This window comes from Frieseomelitta varia, unplaced genomic scaffold (assembly GCF_011392965.1).
Source record: "Frieseomelitta varia isolate USP_RPSP 00005682 unplaced genomic scaffold, Fvar_1.2 scaffold_797, whole genome shotgun sequence".
NCBI classification, from domain to species: domain Eukaryota; kingdom Metazoa; phylum Arthropoda; class Insecta; order Hymenoptera; family Apidae; genus Frieseomelitta; species Frieseomelitta varia.
In genome coordinates, this window is record NW_025110586.1 from 97419 (window position 1) to 121299 (window position 23881).

At 34.2% G+C, this 23881-nt stretch overlaps 1 protein-coding gene across 2 annotated transcripts; it reads right to left on the reverse strand.

Annotated features, from left to right (window-relative positions):
* Window positions 1-18: 18 nt before the first annotated feature.
* On the reverse strand, window positions 19-22250 carry LOC122536081. 2 transcript variants are annotated; one of them, XM_043668141.1, is made up of 12 exons: window positions 21905-22250; window positions 8091-8153; window positions 6100-6450; window positions 5724-6018; window positions 4053-4194; window positions 2784-2977; window positions 2060-2702; window positions 1730-1884; window positions 1488-1637; window positions 1287-1413; window positions 342-1120; window positions 19-158 (listed from the first exon to the last, which is right to left on the reverse strand). In XM_043668141.1, exons 1-12 carry the CDS (start codon window positions 21931-21933, stop codon window positions 27-29), a joined length of 3060 nt encoding a protein of 1019 aa, XP_043524076.1. In that variant the 5' UTR covers window positions 21934-22250; the 3' UTR covers window positions 19-26. The 2 variants fall into 2 exon arrangements, with proteins under 2 accessions (XP_043524076.1, XP_043524074.1); XM_043668139.1 differs by lacking the exon at window positions 21905-22250 and adding an exon at window positions 18653-18750 and having other exon boundaries at window positions 2066-2702.
* Between the last annotated feature and the right edge of the window lie 1631 nt (window positions 22251-23881).

Below are 23881 nucleotides of genomic sequence, written 5' to 3' on the forward strand. Positions count from 1 at the left end.
GTTGGTAATTATTATTCTATACTATTCTATAGATTTGATATTTCGGACAAGAAATCCTCGTCAACTAAATCTTGATGTAACAAAACCATATTTATATTCAAACTATCGCCAAATTCATCGTCTATGTATAAATCTTCGACTGTATTTTCTTGAACGTCCTGTAACAATATCAAAGTAAAAGTTTGTTATTTATTGTTTTTTTATTAAGTATTTCTACTTATATAAATAAGACTTTTATATTTATTTATACAAATAACATTTTTATATTTTTAAGTAGTTACTAAATAATTAATTGTGTATAGATTCAAAACAAACGTGGCAAACGTATACACAATGCTTACCCCTTTGCGTATAGGCAACTTTCCTAAACTCGAGTTGCCAGATATTCTCAATTGGCTCAGTGCTGCTGGTAAAGAACGCCGCCTTGATAGCGTGCTGTGACGACACGTTTTGCAGTTTCTATTCTTTATACTATCGTTCGTAAACAAGAAATCAAAAGTCGACTTCTGTTCCTCCTGCTTAATTTCTGTTTTAGTGTCGCCGTCGTTCTCCTTAACAGATGTTTCAGAATTTTGTGCAGCTTCTGATACTGCAGCATTTTCTTCCGTACTAATTACTTTATTGTTCGAAGATTCAGTCTGTTTTTCATGGGAAATGTTCAATTCACCTGACACTTCGGCGATTGATTCACAAACAAAATTTCTGCTACCTGCGTTGTACGAATAGTTTTCAATGATATTATTACTAGACTCTTGTATTTCCTCATTAGCTATCGTGTTGTCTGGATTAGGCTTATCAAACAAAAACGTTTCATCTTTTGACACTAAACGTTCAATACTTTTAATTTCGTCATCGTCGCTAATTTCTAAATCGTACAGATTTTCGAAAAGCTGCTTCCTGTCTTGATTATCGTCCATCATTACTTCAAAGTCCTGGTAGTATTTGAATGAAGGAGACGGACAGGAATCGTTACTATTTGGAGAAATGGAGCGTACAATTTTTGCAGCTCGGTCCAAAGCATCCTTTAAATTTTGCAAGGATTCGCTCTGACAGCCGGTCAGCGTTATTGACTTGTTTGTATTTTCGAATACTTGTGTACATCCTCCTTCTTGATTGGTTTCTACAGACATTTCAATGGTTTTATCATAAACATTGTCATGTTAAAGATAACAAAATGTTATAAATGTTTAGAGCATTACAATATAATAATAATTACTCTAAACTAATTTGTTTCATACTGACGCGAAAAATACTTTATATTTATTTATATTATAATAATTTATTACCTTCCGAGTTTTCCTTTATGACATAAGTACTGTCGCTATTAAAAGAAATTGATTCTATTGTTTCATTTTTAGTCGTAGCTTCAGCATAAGATTCGCTGTCGTCCATCTGTTGTTCAAAGAAACGTGGCTGTAATTGCAAAGTACATGTCTAATCATAAAGATTTCTAATGGTTTTAAGGATAAAATAATGTGAAGTCTTACAGATTCATCGCTACATATTTTTCTCATTTTAGACAAGCAAATCAATTTCTCTTTCCTCCACAGTGATGTTTCGAAAAAGTTTTGGGGATCGGAATTTAATACTCGTGGTTGCATTATTGCGTTTTTAATATCTTCATGTAAACAGGCAGTCTGTAATATATAAATTAGAATACAATGAAATTTAATATCGTTCATTAAAGAACAATCTAATAGGACTTGGAATGTTTTAGAGAAAATCGTACCTTATGACATCGCTGTAACGTTGACTTCAAGTAAATCGGATCGTACGGAGTGGGAGATTTACGGTATTTTGGTTCTAAGCTAGTTTTGTGGCTAGCTGGCTTATGTGGTTCGTAATCTTTACTTTTTGTATCAATAAGCAATTTACTGGTTGAGCCTGATTTAAAAATATTAAAGAATTACATAAAATAATACTCGGTTAACTGTATCTATAATTTTTCCAATTATGGAAAGAGATCGTAGTTTCTTAACCCGCTGTGTTACACTTAAAATGACTTTTTCCAAAATACAAGCAACAGTTTTAAGCAATAAAAATAAAAAAGGAAACGTGCATGTACCTATATCTGTAGACGCGCACGACGAATCACTGCCGTAGAAGAAATGTTCTCTTCTGTTCGCCAATATTTTTTTCAGCTGTTTTAAATTAGTTCTTGCATCTTTGAAGGATTCGTCGTCCGTGGATTCTAACAATGGCGACGAGTAGACGGAAGTTGTCCCGGACTCTGTCATTTCCTGCGGCGCTTTGACCTTTTTGTAGGTGTTGCTCCACGGTTGTGAATTCTGTTGCGCAATAAATTCTTCGTTCTCAATATCCAGGACTTCCGATCGTCTCGAATAGTTGATCTTCTTACAGTTATTTTGTATACTGTTATAAATGTTTTCTTTCTGCACGTCGTTCTTGGTGTTGCCTTTAATGTCATCAGTAAAGAAATTTATTTCTTCGACGTCGGCTGCTACTTTTTGACTTGTATTCTGTTTGGACATTGATATTTTTGAATACAAATGTCTCGGTGCTGTGTCCGGACTTATCGCATATTGAGGTAACTGCTTGGCCGAGACGTTCTTGGTCAGTTTTGAACTTTTATTCTTCAACATAGGAGATTTCTTCCTTTGCAAGATATAAGTGTTTCCGACTTCGTTATTATTATTTATATAGTGGTCGATGTAAATTGGCTCCTCATTCTCATATTGTATCTATTATTGGATATTGTACATTTTATTAGTATAGAGTTTAACAAAAATTAAATTTAAGCCTTTTCAGAGAAAAAATTTTACCTCCAATTTCTGAAGAAATCTACGCATTCTATTCATATCCAATGTCCTTTTATTAACATCTAACTGTAGTCCAGCATCCAGTAAATTGTACAGCAATGATGGAAAATCATACAAGTCCATAATAACACCACGCTTCCAATGCATGTACTGTCTTTCTACGTCTGCTTTGCTATATCCACTCCATGGAACGTGCACTGTGTATCAATAAAAAATCAACGTTTCTTTATTAATTAATTCATGATTTTACATGTGTATGTTTATTTATTAATAAATATAAGTATAGACTACAATTAGTCGAGGTAGGGAGAAACTTTCGGAGAACTCTTTCAAGTTTCGCGCGAAAAACGACGGATACGTAAATTTATAAAACGATAGAAATCGAATTTTAATTTGTAGACATGCCGCCGAAATAACGATATAGAAAGTATCGAATTATAAAGATCACAATTTTACGTAGTTAACATTCCAAGAGATAACAAACTATCAACTGAGATCAGAAAAGCTGCAATGCTTTTATTATTACGTGATATACGAGAAATATGAATGTAATTGCTTCCAAATTAAACGTGTACACGTGCAAACTTACTATCCTACTTAAATGCTTTGCCTGACTGACATAGTTGCGACATGTGCAAGGTGCTATGAAAATTGTACCATCCGTTTGAAAATTATTAAATGATAATAATAAAAAAATTATTCATTTGAAGATTATTAAATGATAATAGTAAGAAAGTTATTCATTTGAAAATTATTAAATGATAATAGTAAGAAAGTTATTCATTTGAAAATTATTAAATGATAATAGTAAGAAAATTATTCATTTGAGAATTATTAAATAATAATAGTAAGAAAGTTATTCATTTGAAAATTATTAAATAATAATAGTAAGAAAATTATTTATTTGAAAATTATTAAATAATAATAGTAAGAAAAAAATTATTCATTTGAAAATTATTAAATAATAATAATATATAATAATATAATATAATAAATAATAATATATAATAATATATAATAATATAATATAATAAATAATAATATATAATAATAATATATATAATAAATAATAATTATCGAAATTTCAGCGAGTGCGATTTCGTTTCCTTTGAAGGGTTTCTCGTTGAAAAATTAATCTTACAATCGTTCATGTCCAGGCGAACGAAATCCACGCGTATGAAATTCTTCGAATGTTCGAAATTCGTTTTACATCGTGATATTACTCGAACGCGTTACAAAAAAAAAAAAAAATATTCAACTAGACGCACTTACTTGTACACATTTCCCAAATTATTAAAGCCAGTCCGTACACATCGCTCTCTCTATATGGTTCGTAACTCTGAAAAAGTTCCGGCGCCTGCCAGCGAAAAATCTCGGCTCGCAAACGGTCCTCGTATTCTCTTTCTGGTTTCGGCTGTGGCAAAATTACAAAATGCAAAATTGTCGAAAGAGAAAGCAGATGAAAATACTTCGCGATACACGCGTGTCGTAAATTGTGCATTCGACGAGAAAAACATTGTAAAATATTTCGTGACTTTTTAGACGTCAAAATACCATTCTTTTTCTTTTTTTTTTTTTAAATACCACCATAAAATATCATTCTTCTTCTTTTTTTTTTTTATAGAATTTAAAGTATATATTTTTGAAGTGCCAATTGCAGTTTACGTGCACGGTAATGCTGTGGAAGATATTCGTGAGAACTGGACGTGAAAGTACACGGAAGAAGATTGTGCAAAACTCACAGAATTTATTCAAACGTTCGCGCATATGTTAGAACAAATTGATTCCCACTATTATCTTCAGAACTTATTGCTTCATGAAAGTATCTATGTTAATTTCAAGTATATTACTCGAAACAATGGAAAAGCCACGTTTCTTAACTCTTTATCAGAAAAAAGTATATGTACCTATGTATATATATTAAAAGGTGGTAATATTTATTATTAAAATTATTAATAATAAATTTATTTTTCTATATTTATTTATATGTGTATATATATATATATATATAATTTATATATATATTTATCATTATTGTTGTCTATGATTTGCGTGAATTTCCATATTTCAGCCACGTTGTTGGATGTAATTAACAATGTTACGGTACGGTGACTTCATTCAAAAATGAAAACATTCAGTAAGATGTAACGCTGACAATTTCCTGCTACGAAATACTGCTGGGTGCGCCGGTGAAAAAACGGATATGATGCTACGCGCTGACTCGAGTTTGGCCGCGTGTAGTTTACGAAATGGTAATTGCGACAATCGGGCAAATTGTGCGAATTGTGATTGCAATACCGGGCATGGAAACACGTTAGCGATTTTAATAATATCTACAAATGTAATTGCAGCTTCCTCACGTTATCTCACCGTAACTTTTTACTCTCTACAAAGTTTTGTAAAGTAAATTGTATATTTTATAATTTGAATTTATTATTATCAGCGGCACGCATTTCAACTGAAACACGATGGCGAAGAAATTTTGGTGCAACGTGTGAATTATTCTTCTTCGTCGGTTGTCGATTTTCAGTGCAATATATTCGGTTCGTTAACTTCCAATGAAGTGAAATCAACTTTCGACAGGCGACTCTTTACCATTGTCATTTTTCGTGACTAGCCCCTCCTCTCATTAATAATTCGACGATCCACGTGGAAAAAGATAGTCACTGCTGGCTCCGTGAAAGTTAATTTGCATTGTGTGGGATGTGCGCGTCGATATTCGTTCATAAATAATTTTCGCAAGAGCTTACAGAGAATAAATTATTAAACACTTGCCACGTACGAATTGTGGTGTGAAAAACCTTTTCACCTGTTTTTCACCTGTCGACACATTCAATTCACAGTTACAGCAACTTCAAAAACACAAGTATACATAGAGTATCAAAATAATTAATCAAAATATGTCACGTAGCAGAATTAAAACGACGAATATGCGTAACTTACACCGTTGATATGCATGGCCAGTTCCCATCCACCCAGTTTCACGACACCACTAGAAGCCAAATAGACGCAATGCGAGCTGATGGCAGTGTGCACGTATCCGCGCATGTGAGAATGTCTTAAGGCATCGGACAGTCTTATTCCGCACTTCAAGATACTTTGTATGGATATTCGTTCACCCTGATCGTGTATGTAATGATAGAGGGTGCAATCGATGGATTCGAAAATGGAGATCACGCCGTGCTCGTCCGTGAAGGTGCTGGCCATTAACAGCACCACGTTGGGATGCCGAATTTCTCTGAACACACACGCGTAAGGATTTATGTTAATAAAATAAAGAAGAACACGTAAGTGTTTAAATCATCTGATAAATACATACGAAAGTACATCTAAGTCTGCCTTCACAGCTGCTTTGCACTCCGGATGCGAATACCTCTTCAGTGAAACTCGGGTGTTTTGCCACTCGGCGAAGATCAGCTCGAGGTATCGATCCTCGGTGCCAGCCACCCATCCAATCTCAAAAATCTGAGGAGCTGGTACATATGGTAGACCAGGTATAACTGACTTTGATTCCTGCGATTTCCACTCGTTGTCGCATTTGTTTTTGTTATTTTTCACCAAAAGAAGTTTGTCCGACCGTTTCTTGTCGGGACTGCAGGATGCCTCGATGTCTACGTCGGAAGTTCGTCGTCGATCTATGAAAGCTTGAAGGGCATTACGGTAAGATTGGCTAAAAGAAAAAAAAACAAAAAAAAAAAGAAAGATTATTTTGTAAGTAACGTTTAATCAAATACGTGACTAATACATCGTATAGTATATCATACAAATCACATTGACACATGTACACCTGTGAAAATGTTCGTGCCAATTCCTGGCAAGTTGAGAACCCTTTTCGAGTTCTAACACAACACGAGAAACAAACAAAAAAATGTGTCACAATGTGTCACGTGACGCCAGAGTGCAGCTTCTTAAAATTTCAAGGTGAATTCGAGTTGATAACGTCGACAGAAGGTGAAGAAGAAATTGTTACCGCTTCCACGACGTCGATCGGAAGAATTACGTGTCGCTGTCAGTTTGAATTTTCCTCGCGACGTACATACACGCAAAAATAGGTTAAGACGTTTTATCGCCTTTGCGCGAAAAATACATCGCTTACCTGACAGCCTGTCTGCGATTGTGTCTTAATCCTTGCCGGCTTTTCGCGTTATCTGTCATTTTCGAAATCAAAATAATCAAACTTCGTTTCACAGTCAATAATTATCCTTCGAACTATACTTATAATACTATACGGTGGCACTAGTGTTGTCGATGCGTCGTACACCGGATCGAATTATCGATCGTGTCAATCGATAAAAATGTCAACGAAAATACGCTATTGGCCATCCCTGAGTTTCCTGCATTGCGATTGGCCAGTTGCGAATTTGAATTTCAACAGTCTATTGCGTGACACGAGTCAACGTAACATTCTTTAAGTCGTTGAGAAGCAAATGTTCGATAATTTTTGATAATTTTTGAAAAGTGAGATATTGATTTTCGATCAAATCGACGTTCGAGTGAATTCTACTAAAAAACTACTCTAAAATGGTGGGGTCCTGTGCGAATTTGGGACTCCTAACCAATACACACGATCGATGTTTACACACGCAGAGTTTACAGTCATTGCTCGCAGTCAGAAATCGGTAAACAATTTAGGTAGTGCTATAGGTGCGGTGATAATGATCACTATTTTTTCGTGTTCAGTGAAGTTTAACATCGTTACAATGAGCCGGAACCCGACCTAACATTGAACTTTCGAGAGGAAAAATACACAGCTGCGGCCGCGTGTGGTAAGTACACGCTTATTTGATCGAAAACGTGAAACTTGCTTCACAGGTGTGTTGCGTGTGTTGTACAGGGTGGTCACTGAAAGACTGAATGATACAAAACAAAAATAACTTTTACAAACACAAGTTTTTTAAATTTTTTATTATTTATTTGGAAATATAATTAATGGATTTTTTTCAGTATTATGTATCAATATCCCTCAAATGACCACCATTTTTTCCTGTTCATAAATACGTGCTTTTTCAAACCTTTCAGTTTTTCAGTCGCCACCCTGTATTATCTTAGAACGTGCTGACAACTGTCATACGTTCCTACACGTTATCATATACCATATTACCATGACAATTAAACAAAATTAAACGAAGATCTCTTGAGGGGAATGATAGGATGTGAAAATCATAGTGGCGTGAGTCGATTTATTACCTATTACGAAATCGATATATATTCTTCGAAATTAAGCACGATGTTGCGGCGAAACTATAGTTTAATTCATTGTCAAACTTTGACGTATACTGCTATAACATTGTAGTGCAATATTGAACTTACTTGTTAAGGCCACTTTGCTCTTGAGTTGTGTCACCCCTATTTCGATTTCTTTGGGTGGTATCCCTGAAAAAAAAAAAAAAGTAAACACACACTCGTGTCATTGTGGACTCGCATTATGTGGGAATATCGAGATGCTGCAATTCCAACCGATGCTAAGACGCGTCGTTAACCTCTTGCGTTGGAAGCTGTACAAACCGTATGCAATTCGTCGCTTTCTTTCACTATTGAACTTGTCGGTATGATCTGGATAGAATTATTCGATAAATAATCGGTATCACTGGATAGAAATTATCAAGAAGTAATAAACTTATCATTTGTTTTGCCCGGGTTATACTTAAACATATTTAACACTGAGAAAATGTTGCAAAAAATTCTCGACGTGCGTGACACGTCATTACAGCGCAAGAGGTTAACCACTTGCGCCGGCAGCTGATTGCGGACCGTAATGAGTGACCAAACAGTACACAATAATTCGTCGCTTTCCTTTTCTTTTGAATTCGTCGGTACGATATCACTGGATAGAAATGTATTGAGAAGTAATAAATTTATTATTCGTTTTGCTTGGGTTATTACTTAAATATACTTAAAACTGGGAAAATATTGCAATTTTGGGCCAAATATTCTCGAGGGGTTAACCACTTGCGCTGGCAACTGATTGCGGACCGTAACGAGTGACCAAATCGTATACAATAATTCGTCGCTTTCTTTTCGATTCTCGTCGATATCGATGCCACTGGATAGAAATTACTAACGAATAATGAATTTATTATTACTTGTCTTGTTGCCTGGGTTGTATTTAAATATACTTAACTGAGAAAATATTGCAATATCGGGCAATATTAAAATTCCAGCGCAAGAGGTTAATGAGACGCACCAATTTCAATTCGACGTTAGAGAGCTAGGGAGGTTAGTGGAGCAATTCGACTGGGAAAAAAAGAGAGAGAGAGAATAGTTTCATCGCGGAAAGTGAACAGTTCACGTCCGTTTTCCGCCCGCGAGATTCCAAACTCCGTGAACTCGGACTTTCTCCGATTCCTTTTCCATGGATGGTAGAACAACGATTATCTCTCGACACGGTTATCTCTTTGCTCTCCTTCCTGCGTTCTTTTCGTCTCCACGTTTCACCTTGTCTCGCTGGCGATGCATTCTGCAAGTCTGGTCCACGAGACAAGCGGCCAAGAAAGCAGGCACGCTTGCAATTGACGAAATTGCAAGCGTAATTCCTTCAATTGAATTTAAAGTATTAAGCAGGCTTTCGTTAAGAAATCCCTGCGGCCAAATTGCTGCGGATCAATCAATTAAACTACGGCGCAATCGGTCACATCGGCCGCGGTTGAAATTGATCCCGACGAGCACGCACGGATTTTCTCTTTCGCAAATGTTTTTTTTCCCCCCGTTTTTTCGTTTCAACATTCGTCGAGATTCATTTTTATTTTATCAGAAGACACACAAGATAAATTAAAATTAACGAGGCGTCAGAACACGCTTGAATTTCTGACGATTTAGAATTAGAATCAATCAATCTTTGACTCGCGAACGATTCAATTCAAAGTTAATTAACCTTTACCATTAGTGATCTGATTTTCAACCGATGTTAAATGTATTTCGACGAGATAAATCGGAAGTGGTGTAGCAATAACGTAACGAAGTTTATCGATGCTGTCATTCGTAAAGTGCCAGTTGGTCTTGGTTTCATCGAACGCGTGTCCAAGTGTAATTAAGACTTTCCAATCTACGCCCGAAGCACTCTATTCTCGCGGTCGATTACCAAGGACCTAGTGTCGTCGTCGTGGTTCCTTTGAAATTTTAACACGGAATCGGAACAACGTGCGCAATTTACGCGCGGCACACCGATTTTTCCTGTCCATTTCTGTGCCGGTGAAATCAGGAACAGCGGACGAAGATAGGGAAGATACAGATACGTAACGATAATGCAGTCAGATAAACTGTAATCTACTAACTAGCGAGAACTAGCTAGGAAAAGTAGCACGCTTCCGTGATATTCACCTTGTTCGAGTGTTGTTCGTTTAATTGAATAAACGAAATGCCAGGTTTCGCCCGTTCATTATGATGATATACGATAGTAATGTTTCCAAATAATAATTGAAACTTCGAAAATTCTCTGTATTCTATTCTCCTATCATTTTTTGATTCACATTTAAAAATCTATATTAATTGAAGAGATGGTATTGCATTTAAGAAATATAGTTACTCTCATTACGATATTAATATGGTTGCATTTTTCTGCGATTCATTAAGAGATACGTCCTAGATGTAAACGGTACATATTTTAATATGTACGCGCGATCCGGGTTGCACAGGATAAAATAAGGAAATTAAACTGCGCATCCTATGACCGCATTTCACCAGCAAACTGGGTGACGAGTTGCGTCAATTTTCCAATAATTGCGACCAATTTATTAAAAATCGAGTATAATAATTGACGTAGGAATTTGTTTAGAAAAAAAATTGATTTAAAATTAAATTTAATTAAATTAAATATCTTCAATTTGTTCAGAAGAAAAATTGATTTAAAATTAAATTTAATTAAATTAAATGTCTTCAATTTGTTCAGAAAGAAAATTGATTTAAAATTAAATCTAATTAAATTAAATATCTTTAATTTGTTTAGAAGGAAAATTGATTTAAAATTAAATCTAATTAAATTAAATGTCTTTAATTTGTTTAGAAAAAAATTGATTTAAAATTAAATTAAATTAAATTAAATGTCTTCAATTTGTTCAGAAGGAAAATTGATTTAAAATTAAATTTAATTAAATTAAATATCTTTAATTTGTTTAGAAGGAAAATTGATTTAAAATTAAATCTAATTAAATTAAATGTCTTTAATTTGTTTAGAAAAAAATTGATTTAAAATTAAATTAAATTAAATATATTTCTACTCGTTACAAAATAACACTTCACTATATTACGTAGTATTTTATATTTTAGTGTGCGTTTTAATACTGTGAAACTATATAAAAAAAGCATCATATCTACCACACTCATTTCTGAAAATGTATGTAGGAAACAGAAAGACTCTTTTTACGCACATAATTAATACGAATATGACAAGGGTCACAAACGATCTCTTATCACATAAGACTTCAATATTTTTTTCTCTTTTTTTTTTACTTTTTTTTTGTTATTAAAATTATTATTGCCATTATAACCACCACCATCAAAGTCGCACTATTAGTGCAATAATTATAATAGTAATTACATTATTTATCATTATTCTATATGTCCTGCATGAATATTATTGTTCTTATTTTCATGTCTCATTATTGTTTCACTTTTCACTTAATCCTCGATTAACGAGCATGTTTGACAAAACTGAAACGAGATTTCAAATCGTAGCGAATAAATTTTCAGCTGGATTTGAACTTAAAATCACAACGGATTGATGTTTACAATTTTTCACAATGAATCGAAATTTTTACACTCGCGGGACAGAAAAATTCGCTTAAATGTTCGTTATCAGAGAGTGATTGCATAACGATTACTAATCGTAATGTTCAAACAGACTACGTTCTTACTAAATATCAACTGAGTGAGAGTTATACAACCATTATCGGTTATTAAAAAAAAAAAAAAGAAAAGAGAAAAAGAAAAAAAATCTATGGCATGATTTCTAAAAATAATTCAGCGTGATAAGGTCAACGAAGAGACAAGACGTTAACGTTTTGCTTGACGTGAAATGATACGAATTTATACCACGGATGTCTGCGCGTTCTTCGACTGTACAGGATGGATAAAAAAAAAGTTTGTCCGTGGCTACCATAGATGAATTATACCACCTTCGATTTGATGGAAATACAACATGTATGAAATCTTGAATTTTAGGGTCAAAAACAATTTTTTTTTTTTGCATTGTATTCTATTTATCACAAAGGTAAAACTTTTCCAAGAAATTTAATAGTCTTCAAAAAAAAAAAAAAAAAAGTTCCTTAATCATTTAACACTGCGGACGCGTGCGTTCTAACAGCGACTTTATGATTCCGGGATGCGTGGATTTAATTTTCGTATTAGGTTTCTAACGTTTGATTCATCATACAGCATCGTTAAATAATCAAATGATAAAACTGACTGTTTAACATTATTCGAAATATAAACATTATATCCACGCGTTCAGAACTATAAAGCCGCTGTTAGAACGCGCACGTCCGCGGCGTCCAACGATCGAGAAACTTTTTTGCCATTTTTCAAGAGAACTATCAAGCTGCGACCTATGGTTCCTTGGAAAAGTTTTACCTTCACGATGAGTAGAATACAATGTGAAGGAGACGAAAAATTTTGATCTTGAAATTCAAGGTCAAGGTCAGTTTCGCGACAGATTCTTTACACGTATCTCCATCAAATCGAAGATGTAGAATTCATTTATGATAGCCACGGACAAACTTTTCTTTCCGCACTGTACAACGACGTGACCATTAACAGAGAAAGCATATGATGCATTAGTATGCTTAATAAACCTTTATTGTGTGGACCTGCGGGGCAAGAACTGACCTGCCACTATTCACAGATCCGCGTCGTCACAGTTTCGTTAGCAGCGATTATGCAACGCGAAACAAGATGATTCGCGAGTTTGTCACGCGATAAACGCTAAAATAAACGTTGAAAACGGTAGCAATTCATTTCAGGATTATTCTCTAGCGTAATTGAACTAATATTATTAATAAAAATGTTGGAATGAAATTCTCCAGAGTGCAATTGACGAAATGGATAAATGATCGATGATAAATTTTCAACTTTTCAGTGATACGAGTGCCATTTAATTGGTAAATATAAAATTAATATTATATTTATAATATTATTATATTATTATTTTTAAATATTTATAGTATTTTTAATATTGTAATATTATTATATTATATTTTATATATATATAATTTAAAATATTATATTATTATTTATAAATATTTATAATAATAATATTTTTAATATTATAATATTATTATATTATATTTTATATATATATATAAAATTTAAAATATATTATTATTTATAAATATTTATAATAATATTTTTAATATTATTATATTGTATATAATATAATAATTTATATTTTTTTAAAATTTATATTTATATATAATATAATATATTATTATATTATTTATAATACTATTATATTTTATATATATATAATTTGAAATAATATAAAATAATATATGTTAAATATAATAATATAATAATATATAAATATGTTAAAATAATAATATAATATGTAAATTAAATATAAATGGTAAGGAATAACGAGTATCTCATTAGAATTGCTAGAAGTGAAATTTAGTATCTCTGTCTAACAGTCGAACAAGAGCCTCTTGAGGAAAGATGGAAATTACATTCCTATATTCCTCGCAGCTGATAGAAGTGTTTCTCAAAAACGAATCTAACTTTCACACGAGATGAGATAATTCTATTGCATTAATTCTATTATCTCACGACGATGCAAATATTTCTTTAAATATGAATAATTTATAACAGAATTATAATTGAAATTGTCATATTATTTGTAAGTGAGAAGTGCAATTTACTATTTCAACGAAATTAATAATAAATGTAATTACATTTATAATCATATTCCATTGGAAACAAAGTTTAATTTAAACGTAAAACTTCAGCTGAGCTCGGCCATTATGAAAATCACAAAAACTCGACCATCGTTCTAATTTCTCCATATATATATTCTAAGGCATACGGTATTATTGACTGCTTGTCATCTCAATTTTGTTTCCCCGACAAATTGCCCACTTCCACCTCGTACGACACAATGCAATCGCGCGTGGTTAAAATCTTTTGTACTCTGTTTAGAGTGTCCGACAAACACGCACACACACAGGGTGTACTCCTCGTTTTACAATAGTTTCGCGTAGAGAACGCTCGGTACAAGCGCGAGCACACCGGCCTCTGACCATGGTCGTCTATAGTTAAGAGCATGACGGAGGTCGTTACTTTGTAGCGAAGCTAGGTTGATCCTGAAGGTAACGGTTTACCCGCGCTCGCATCCAAACCGCACAAAAGGCCCCGTTTCTTTCCGTAATTAACCCGGTGGTCTTCGATACTTTTCGGGACATTTTGCAACAAAGGGAAGAGCAAACGGTACACTACGGCGGAGAAACTCGTGTCTGTTTCCGTGTCATTTGATCACGAGGTTCTTTGCTCGTGCTTTGACACGTGTATCAAGAATATCACGACATTGAACCCTTTGAACTCTCGTACATGTCACCACGCTAGATGTGACAATGCGAATTTTTTTCAATAAAAATTCGTTCGAGATTGTTCCCCAAAAAAATTGTCGAGATTTTAAAGTTTATAAAAAGTAAATCGTGAAGGAAACACTTTGAAAAATATCACACTTTCGAAAGAAATTATATCGCGTCACTTTAAAAAAATATAACGCTTTTAAATAAATTATTTATCACACTTTAAAAAATTAAATTGTGTAATGATGATAAATAGAAAAAGTATATATAATAATAAATATTGCAATAAAAATAATAAAAATAATAAATATTAATTATAATAAATAAATAAATTATATATAATAATTTATTATTATATAATAATAATAAATAAATACAAAAATATCATGCATTAATTTGCCTTGAGATAAATGCATTAAAAATAATGATAAGTTTTTCATTGTCGTTGCAACTAGCAACGTTGGAAGTAATTACAGATTAATGTAGGATAATACAGTGATCAAATATGTAACATATTCATGGATTATTAATTGGTAGTAGGATTCTAATTTTGCAGAGTGACTCTCACCTAGTAAGAGTTTTAAATTTATGTCATTTGTCGTGAATTTTGTGAAATAGAAGAGCTCATTTGTATTTAGTATGCGCTTTAATTCACAGTTAAGTAACAATAATAATTTTAACTCACTTAAATTGTTGTAACTTAAATTGAGTAACAAATTGTTAATACACGGTCATCTTCGATATTAAGAGAAATATCTCGTTTTAAGTGAGAGAATGTGTCACTATCGAAGAGCATCCACGTTAAGGAATTTCAACTTCACAGAACATTAGCTTTACAGGATTTCGCAGAGTAACGACCTTCACGGGCGTTTTCCAAGTGCACGACGCTTGATTTTAAACGCATCAGACGAAATTTCGATTTCAAAGGACATCAACCACGAGGAATTTTAATATATTTACAAAAACGTCGCGCGTAGAAGATTTTTGTAAAATCTTCACAGAGTCCTGCGACGCCAGAAAACATTTTCTCTTTACAATTAGAAATAGAATAGAATAGATCTAAAGAATATATTCGAGTAGAGAATAAAAATGAAAAAATATGCAGATAAACTTCAAGAATAACAATATTCAAGTTGTAAAGAATGTCCAAGGGACATGGTAAACTTCAGTAAAATCTTATGAAAGAATATTTACCTTAATTTGCATCATTCACCTATATATTGTTATCACCAGAACATTTATATTTCTGGTCTAAACTAAGACTATCCAAAAAGGCAGAGTCTTTTTACGTCTTCAAACAAAACCTAGTCGAAGAAATGATTGAAGATCACAGATAACAAATACTGAATACTGAAAATACTAAAAGCCATCAAGGTTTGGACTGGATTTTCCAACACTGATAGAAACAACTTCATGAAGAAAAGCTCAAGAGCTGTTGTGTCGTTTGTTCATCTCAAAAGAAAAGAAGAGAAACAGTGTATCAGTGTGACAACTGTAAAGTAACTTCTTGCACTTCAAATACTATCTGAACGATTAATCTAACAATTAATCTACATTCCTATCTTTGTTCCAATAATATACATACATATATGGAATAATATCTCTGAGATTTCTTCTTTCTTTTCTACTTAATTTTCTACTTAAATATAATACTTAAATATAAAAGAAAAATTGGTGATAAAGGCATTATTATTCATTCTTCCTTATGATGCAAATGGATTGCAACCTCCTCATACCAAAATATTTCAGAAGCAACTTATCTGAAATGAAACTTTTACAACAACAACTTTAATACCAATAAAACTCCCAAAATTTCTCAAACTTTGATAAATGTTTCAGTTTAGACGTTTAATGTCTCACAACATTAACACTAACTTTAATACCAATAGAACTCGCAAAATTTCCCAAACTTTGATAAATGTTTCAGTTTAGACGTTTAACGTTTCACAACATTAATACTAACTTTAATACCAATAGAACTCGCAAAATTTCCCAAACTTTGATAAATGTTTCAGTTTAGACGTTTAATATTTCACAACATTAACACTAACTTTAACAAATGTATGATTTAGATGTACAGCCACAAATATCACATAGAAACTGTTCAAGATTCGCAATCAGTGTCACCAAAGTGCAGCAAAGAGAATCAAACCGAACTCGAGCTATAAATTTCGATGAACAGCGTTTGATAACGATCGCGATTATTGTGCACCAGTGACGGAAACTAGCGTAACGGATTGTTATTCCACTGCGAAACTGTCTGAACGTTTCCAGAGCAGGGGAACCGGTTGCAGCGACGTCTATGATAAAACTAATAACGTAATTCTGTCGTCGACGTGACGCGTTATAAGTGAAGGTTACCGAGTATCGTGTCAGCACCGAAAACTCGGGCAAAAAGTGTTGCGTGCGACACGCGTGATGTACATACTTATATATACGTTGTGATTTGAGACTGAAAAATCGTTAACGTGACATTCAAGTCTGCAACGCTTCGATACGTCTGATTGCCGATTTTTATAGAAACTTTTTTTGAGTGTGTACAGGATGGAAATGAAAGTTTGTCTGTGGCTATTATAGATAAATTCTGCACCTTTCGACCTGACATGTACATATAAAGAGCCTTAAATTTCTTAAAGAATCTATGGAACTTAAAGAATCTTAAATTTAGAATTTAAAGAACCTTAAATTTAGAAGCTAAAGAATCTTAAATTTCAAGGTCAAAATTTTTTTCGTACTCTACTCGTCGCAAAGGATCGCAATCTAATAGTCCTTTTGAAGAATGGCAAAAACGTTTTTTGATTATTTAACACTGCGTTCTAACAGCGACTTTATGGTCTCCGGTTCGCGTGGACATGATGTTTATATTTTGTTATTTCATTATTTAGATTCACACTGACGCTACAACGATGCTGCATGACAAATCAAATGTTAGTGAAACCTAATACAAAAATTACTCCGTCGTCCAGAACTATAAAGTCGCTGTTAGCACTTTGTTTTCCTGATGAAATATTGTAGAATTTTAAAATAGTAAAAATTTCACTAGAAACATGGGAAAATGTTATTTACGAATATTTTATTATTTTCAAATTAAAAATATTAAATTATTATAATAAATATTAAATTTTTATATTCGATTCATTAAACAATAATGTTCAGTGTCGGTGTTTGCCATAAATATTCTCGTCCCTTCGGCAGAGAAACTCTATATTTTTATACTTTACAAAAAAAAGTTCTATTTTGAAAACATTTGTTTATCGGTTCCCGTCGGGGACTTACGACGTTATTCGAACAAGTTCAACGACCCGCATTTCAAGCATAATCTATTCAAAGGAATATATTCTCGATTATTGCGCAATTGCAATAATCCTCCAAAAAAATGCGAAGCTGATTAAACATCCAGCAATTTCAACAAAATTAAGTTTCTCCTCGGACTCGTACGTCGATTATGGTAATAAATTACAGTCAATGACGCGTTTATTAGTATTTCCTCTAATGGACTTCGGTAATAACCGAACCGTTCCAATTATTCTAATGCTCCCCGTACGTAGCGTGGAAAAAAAGAAAAAAATCAGTAAAATGAAAATCCCATTCGCATTTTCAATATCTCTCCCTTGTTCCACCCAGTGTCCTGGAAACGCGATCGCTCGTGAAATCGTTTGGGAATGAGTTCGCGGTAAGACATTCCGATCGAACTTTAATTTTAATACCAATTTTAATTTCCATTTGCGCAAAATTCCATTCGAGCAGTAATATATTAGCATTAAATTTACACGATTTCCTCTTCTTCTGTTATTCTTCTTTTCTTTTTTTCCACGCAGATTTCTACTCTTTCCCATTCTCGTCCAAGTTTGCGAAACAGGCGTTTTTCGTACGTGTGAAAAAAAAAAAAAAAAATAGATGGTTTCTACGATCGAAACGCGCGGTACAATCCCGCAACAAGTGTCACACGCGTGATGTGCTTAGCATAACCATAATTATTCGTGCTCATTGTTCACAACGCGGTGAAAGAAGCTACGTTTGTCACCGGCGCGCCGGCGTTCGAACAATGTAGTCTCACTTTGTTGAACACACTGTTTCCTGGCCGCAGATTCGGTCGACGTGACAATAATAAGCGAGAACTTGCGATAAGGAAAAANTTTTTATAAAAAATTCGAAACACACTGAAAGGTAGTCGAGCGACTCTCCAATACTAGAGATTAATTTCAAATTAATTGTCTTGTCCCGGACAAATATTTGAAACTGATCAATTTCGAATTCGTCGTTTCGTCAAATGAATTTCAATTAATTAAGAGGGCTGCCCGTCTTGTTACTTTCAATCGCATTATAAACAATTAATCGACGGAAATGTTCACTTACGCGCTTTCTTGCAATAATTTTGTACATTCCAGCAAAATCGTCGACGACACGTTGCTCAAAACGCGTAAAATTAACTCGTCCATTCTGTCACACAGAAGGAGCACTTACAACTTGTATTGTAATTCACGATAGCGGGAAATTCGATGGCTGGACAAGTGTGTCCAAAGAATGACGATGAGGCACTATTGTTGTGTATATATGACAGCCTGCTGCGTTATAAAATTTGTTTTCATCCTGAAGGTTGATTCTGTTTTCCTCGGATTCTGTTCTACGTACGTACAACGTACATTCGCCATTCGAAAACATGTTACATCTCGAATAAACACTGGCTACGATTCTATATTCATAGATGAAAGAAAGAGAAAGAGAGAGAGAGAGAGAAGGAGATTTGAGCTCCATTCGTAGTAAATGAGCGTGACAGAGGGTCGTGGGCCACCCTACGTCGCGACGTCGTCGACTCTAACAAAAAGTTGCACGACAATTACGCTCGTAGGCTCTTTAAAAACGAGCGCTCGTAAATACACGAGACTGCGTTATACTGACGACTGTCATACTACCGACCGTTACGGTTTTATGTGCTTACGTTGTCGAGCTGTTCTGTTCCTTAAATAAACGTTAATTTACATCGTCCCTTCGTAAAGTTACGTAATTGAACTCCGTGTTTATAGGATCAGTGAACTTTTCACGTTTGATTGACTACTTGCGCTGGGCAACCGACTGCGGACCATAACGAGTGACCAAACCGTTTACAAAAATTCTCGACGTAACTCCATCGGAACAGGGGTTAAGGGATCGATGAACTTTCCTTCTGTTTCCCAAATAACACGAAAACTCGCTTCAACCTTGGTGGATTTTTGGATTGTTTATCGATTAATAGAAAATTTAGAAAATTTTCTTCGTGAAAAGATCGATAAAGAAGAATGCCTCTTTTGGTTATCTCGATCTTTGGTTATCTCTTTGGTCTAATAACGAAAACTTTCGGAGAAGTTCAGTGAAATCTCGATTATGGGAACGATCGATCGTCGATTGGTAGAAAATTTGGCAAATTTCTTCCAAATCTAAAAAGATCGATAAAGAGGGATGCGTATTTTATCTCTCGTTACCCCAATCAATATTCGACTTTGGTGTTTTATTTGAGGGATCAACGAACTTTCTCCGTTTCCGAAATGACACGAAAATTTTTTCTTTGGTAATCTTGATTATGGGAGCGTGGGTCGAGCAAACGATCGATCGTCGATTGATAGAAAATTTGAAAAATTTCTTCGTAAAAATGTTTTAAGACAAAGAGGGGTGGTTTCATTCCATTTGTTACCCACGATTAATATTCGACTTTGGTCTTGTAACACGAAAACTTTTTCAACTCCAGTGGAATCTCGATTATTGGAGCATGATTGAATGATCGATCGATCGATTGATAGGAAATTTGGCAAATTTCTTGCAAGTCTAAAGAGATCGATAAAGAAGGATGCCTAGTTTACCCCTTGTCACCCCAATTAATATTCAACTTTGGTCTTATTACCGATTGATAGAAAATTTGGCAAATTTCTTGCAAATCTAAAAAAAAAACGATCGATAAAGAGTGATGCCTATTTTACTTGCCAGCCCGATTAATATTCGACTTTGGTCTATTCCACTTAACATTCTAATAATCCACTTAATATTCTAATTAATATTCGACGCTTTGACGCGCGTAGCGTCTCGTGAAAGTTAAAAAACGTGCTCGTAATCACGCCTCGAATACCTATGCAGAGCAAAGCAAAGCAAAGCAAAGCAAACGGTGCAAGATCCTGACGTTCGTGAATGATAAATCTCTCAAGCGTTCGTAACTCTGTTTCTGATTCGCCACAGTTTCAAGAAATCTTATCGGCTCGGCAGTTTACCATGCGATTACGTTGGGAGAAAAAGAAGCGACAGGTTGTTCCGATGATACAGACATTTTTTAATCGACGGTTCTTCGAAACGAGAGAAGCCAAATGAAGATAGGAAACTCCGATATCATAGTTTAGATATTAATTTAATTTTTAGATGTTAGATTAATTTTTGAAATATATAATAATTTTAGATATTGGTGTAATTTTTAAAATATTTAATTTTAGATATTAGTTTAACTATTAAAATATTTTCAGCGATTCTTTATCACTTTATTCGTATCCATGCACATCGAGTTTTTTTTCAATGTTAACAGTTATATTTGTTAAATTACTTTTCGTCCTCATGCTTCAAGAAACGTGTGGCGAAAATTTAAATAATAAACGCGATTGAAACGCAGTCACTCACGTGCGACCGAGTTAATGTTTAAAGGAAAAGAAAACAATCATGTAAGTGAGATCACGCGGTTTAATAATAATAATTAACAAAACGCGATTGAAAATGTGACGCCCATTAAATGTAATATTCATAAAATATGATTTACAAAACAAATTGTATTTCGTTAAATATAAATTTCAATTCGCGAAATATGTTTGACTTCGTTCGTTCAGTTGCGTCACGCAGAAAAAAAAAAAACATTGACGCAATTTCAAATCGGTCGGGTTCAAAATTTTCCAAGAGATCCGCGACCTTCTAGTTAGTAAATACACGATACCAGTTCGAACACTCGTGTATCGAGGAATCATCTTTTCTTTTTTTTTTTTTGCTTGATTTTGCTCTCGACCGCGTGTCACCTTTGCTTCAAACTAACTGTACACAAAAACATTCGGCGCGACGTTCAAACTAATGAAAACATATCGATATTATACGGTTTTCTATAACGTATGGGAAAAACACGGCACACACGTTGTACATATTTATCTGACAGTGAGTACGTAGCCAAAAGTTATTATACTGTTGTCATTTCAGATGTCATTATACTACGTTATAGAAGTGATTGTATTGTTATATTATATATTGTATAGCAACTTGTATTATTAGTATATTAGTATATAATAATATTAATATAATAATGTACTAGAGTATAGTATAGTACAGTATAGTATTTTATAATGTAGTTTAATAAAATATATTATATAGTACATTCTATCATAACTTTATAGATATAATAATATTAATATAGTATATTAATATAGTACAATATAACATACTATATAGTATATTACGTCAGAATAACTTTATAAATGTAACAACGTTATCGGTTACGTTGTAACGTTGTCGCTTATAACGTTGTTGTTATCTATAAAGTTGTTACACGACGTTGATTGTTCTCGCAACAAGCGAGAAACAGAGGAAGATGAAAAGGTAGATAGAAAGACTTACTTTTTCAGCCACTTGAACATTCCCATCATGCCGAAGGCGCACGTGGCACATCGGGCGATCGCTCGTAAATACCCGCCGAGGACTTGACAGGTGCACGACGTAAGCTGCACCACGAAGGAGGAATCGGCGCGCGAATCGCGCGAACGGCACTGGTCTCCCTGCTTTCCGCGACTGACGGCGGATTGACGAGAGCTCGTGTCGTCACGACAGTTCCTTCCGACACTCCTGACAACGCAACTGTCTGCCGCCTGGTCGCCATTCCCCTGTAGTCTTTCCAGTTGTCCAACTGTTGCCCCACCACCGTCATCCTGCTCCGGTTCTCCGTTTTCTTCCTCCTTATCCTTCCTCTGAGCCCTTTGTCAACAGGAAAACACGATTAACCCCTTGCGCTGGCAACTGGTACGCGCGGACCATAACGAGTGACCGAAACAATTTGTCGTTTTCTTTTTCTTTTTTTTGAACTCGTGTCGGTGTGATATCACTGAATAGCAATTATTCATTAGTAATACGTATTATTAATTAGTAATACTTGTCATTTGTTTTGCCCGGGTTGTACTTAAACATATTTGAAACTGAGAAAATGTTGCAAAAAAAAAATTGTCGACGTGCGTGGCACGTCATTCAAGCGCAACAGGTTAACCTGACTTGCGCTGGCAGCTGATTGCGGACCGTAACGAGTGACCGAACCGTATACAATAACTCGTCGCTTTCTTTTTCTTTTGAACTCGTGTCGGTGTGATATCACTGAATAGAAATTATTAACTGGTAATACACTTATCATTTGTTTTGCCCGGGTTATACACAAACACATTTAAAACTGAGAAAATGTTGCAAAAAAAAATTGTCGACGTCTGTGGCACGTCATTACAGCGCAAGGGGTTAACCACTGATTGCGGACCATAACGAGTGACCGAAACAATTTGTCGCTTTCTTTTTCTTTTGAACTCGTGTCAGTGTGATATCACTGAATAGAATAACAGCGTAAGAAGTTAATACGGTTAACAGAGACGAAAATTTCTCCCCTCGAAGTACATAAATACATAATGTATTTTTTCGAGTCACGTCTCTTATTAATATTTTCGTTTGAATAATCGAGTTTAACATATCGTTTAATGAACTTGCGAAAATTTCTACGCCCGAAATATACAATGTATCAACGAGTCGCGTTTCTTGTTGTTAGTATTCTCTTCGTTCGAATTTTAATTCGGACAGTCGACTTTGACATATCGTTTGTAAAAGTTACGAAAATTTCTTCGCACGAAATATATGATATATATTCCCCCGTGTCACGTTTCTTGTTGTTAATAGTTTGGCTCGAGCTTTCAATTCGAACAGAATATCAGCGAAAAGAGAACCACGTGTTAATCTGTCGAAGAAAATTGGAGCAACAGATTTGAGTTTAACGAGTTTCGTTTGATGAAGCTACTGAAAATTTCTCGAAATGATATATTCCCGAGTCACGTGTCTCATTGTTAGTATTCTCAGTCACAGATCGTGTTCGAGTCAAACAAAATCAGTCGACAAAAGAAAAAAAGAAAAAAAAAAAACGATATGTTAATCTATCGAAAAAAAATTGCAACAATAGATACGAGTTTGATGAAACACTAGTATTTAAACTGTGATGGTAAAATTTACCTGTTGCCGAATATGCGTAGCATCCTAATAAAGTCGTTTAGCTTCAAAATTTTAATTGTACGTCAAGAAATGAATTACATTGTCGTTGCTCTCGAAAAAATCAATCAATTTTTCGCGTCGTGCGATGAACGAAATGTTACAATTACGATTTAAAATCGATCGTTCGGCAAATTACGGTAAAATACGATAAAATTCCCGCGTCAACAATAAAAATGTTCGTCGAATATTTTGTCACAACATTTATCGAAATTCTTCGTTGACCGTGATGAGAATGAAATTGTTCATACTCGTCGAGAAAACGAGTCAATTTTCGAATTGTCAGAATCGCACGTGCGAAACCTG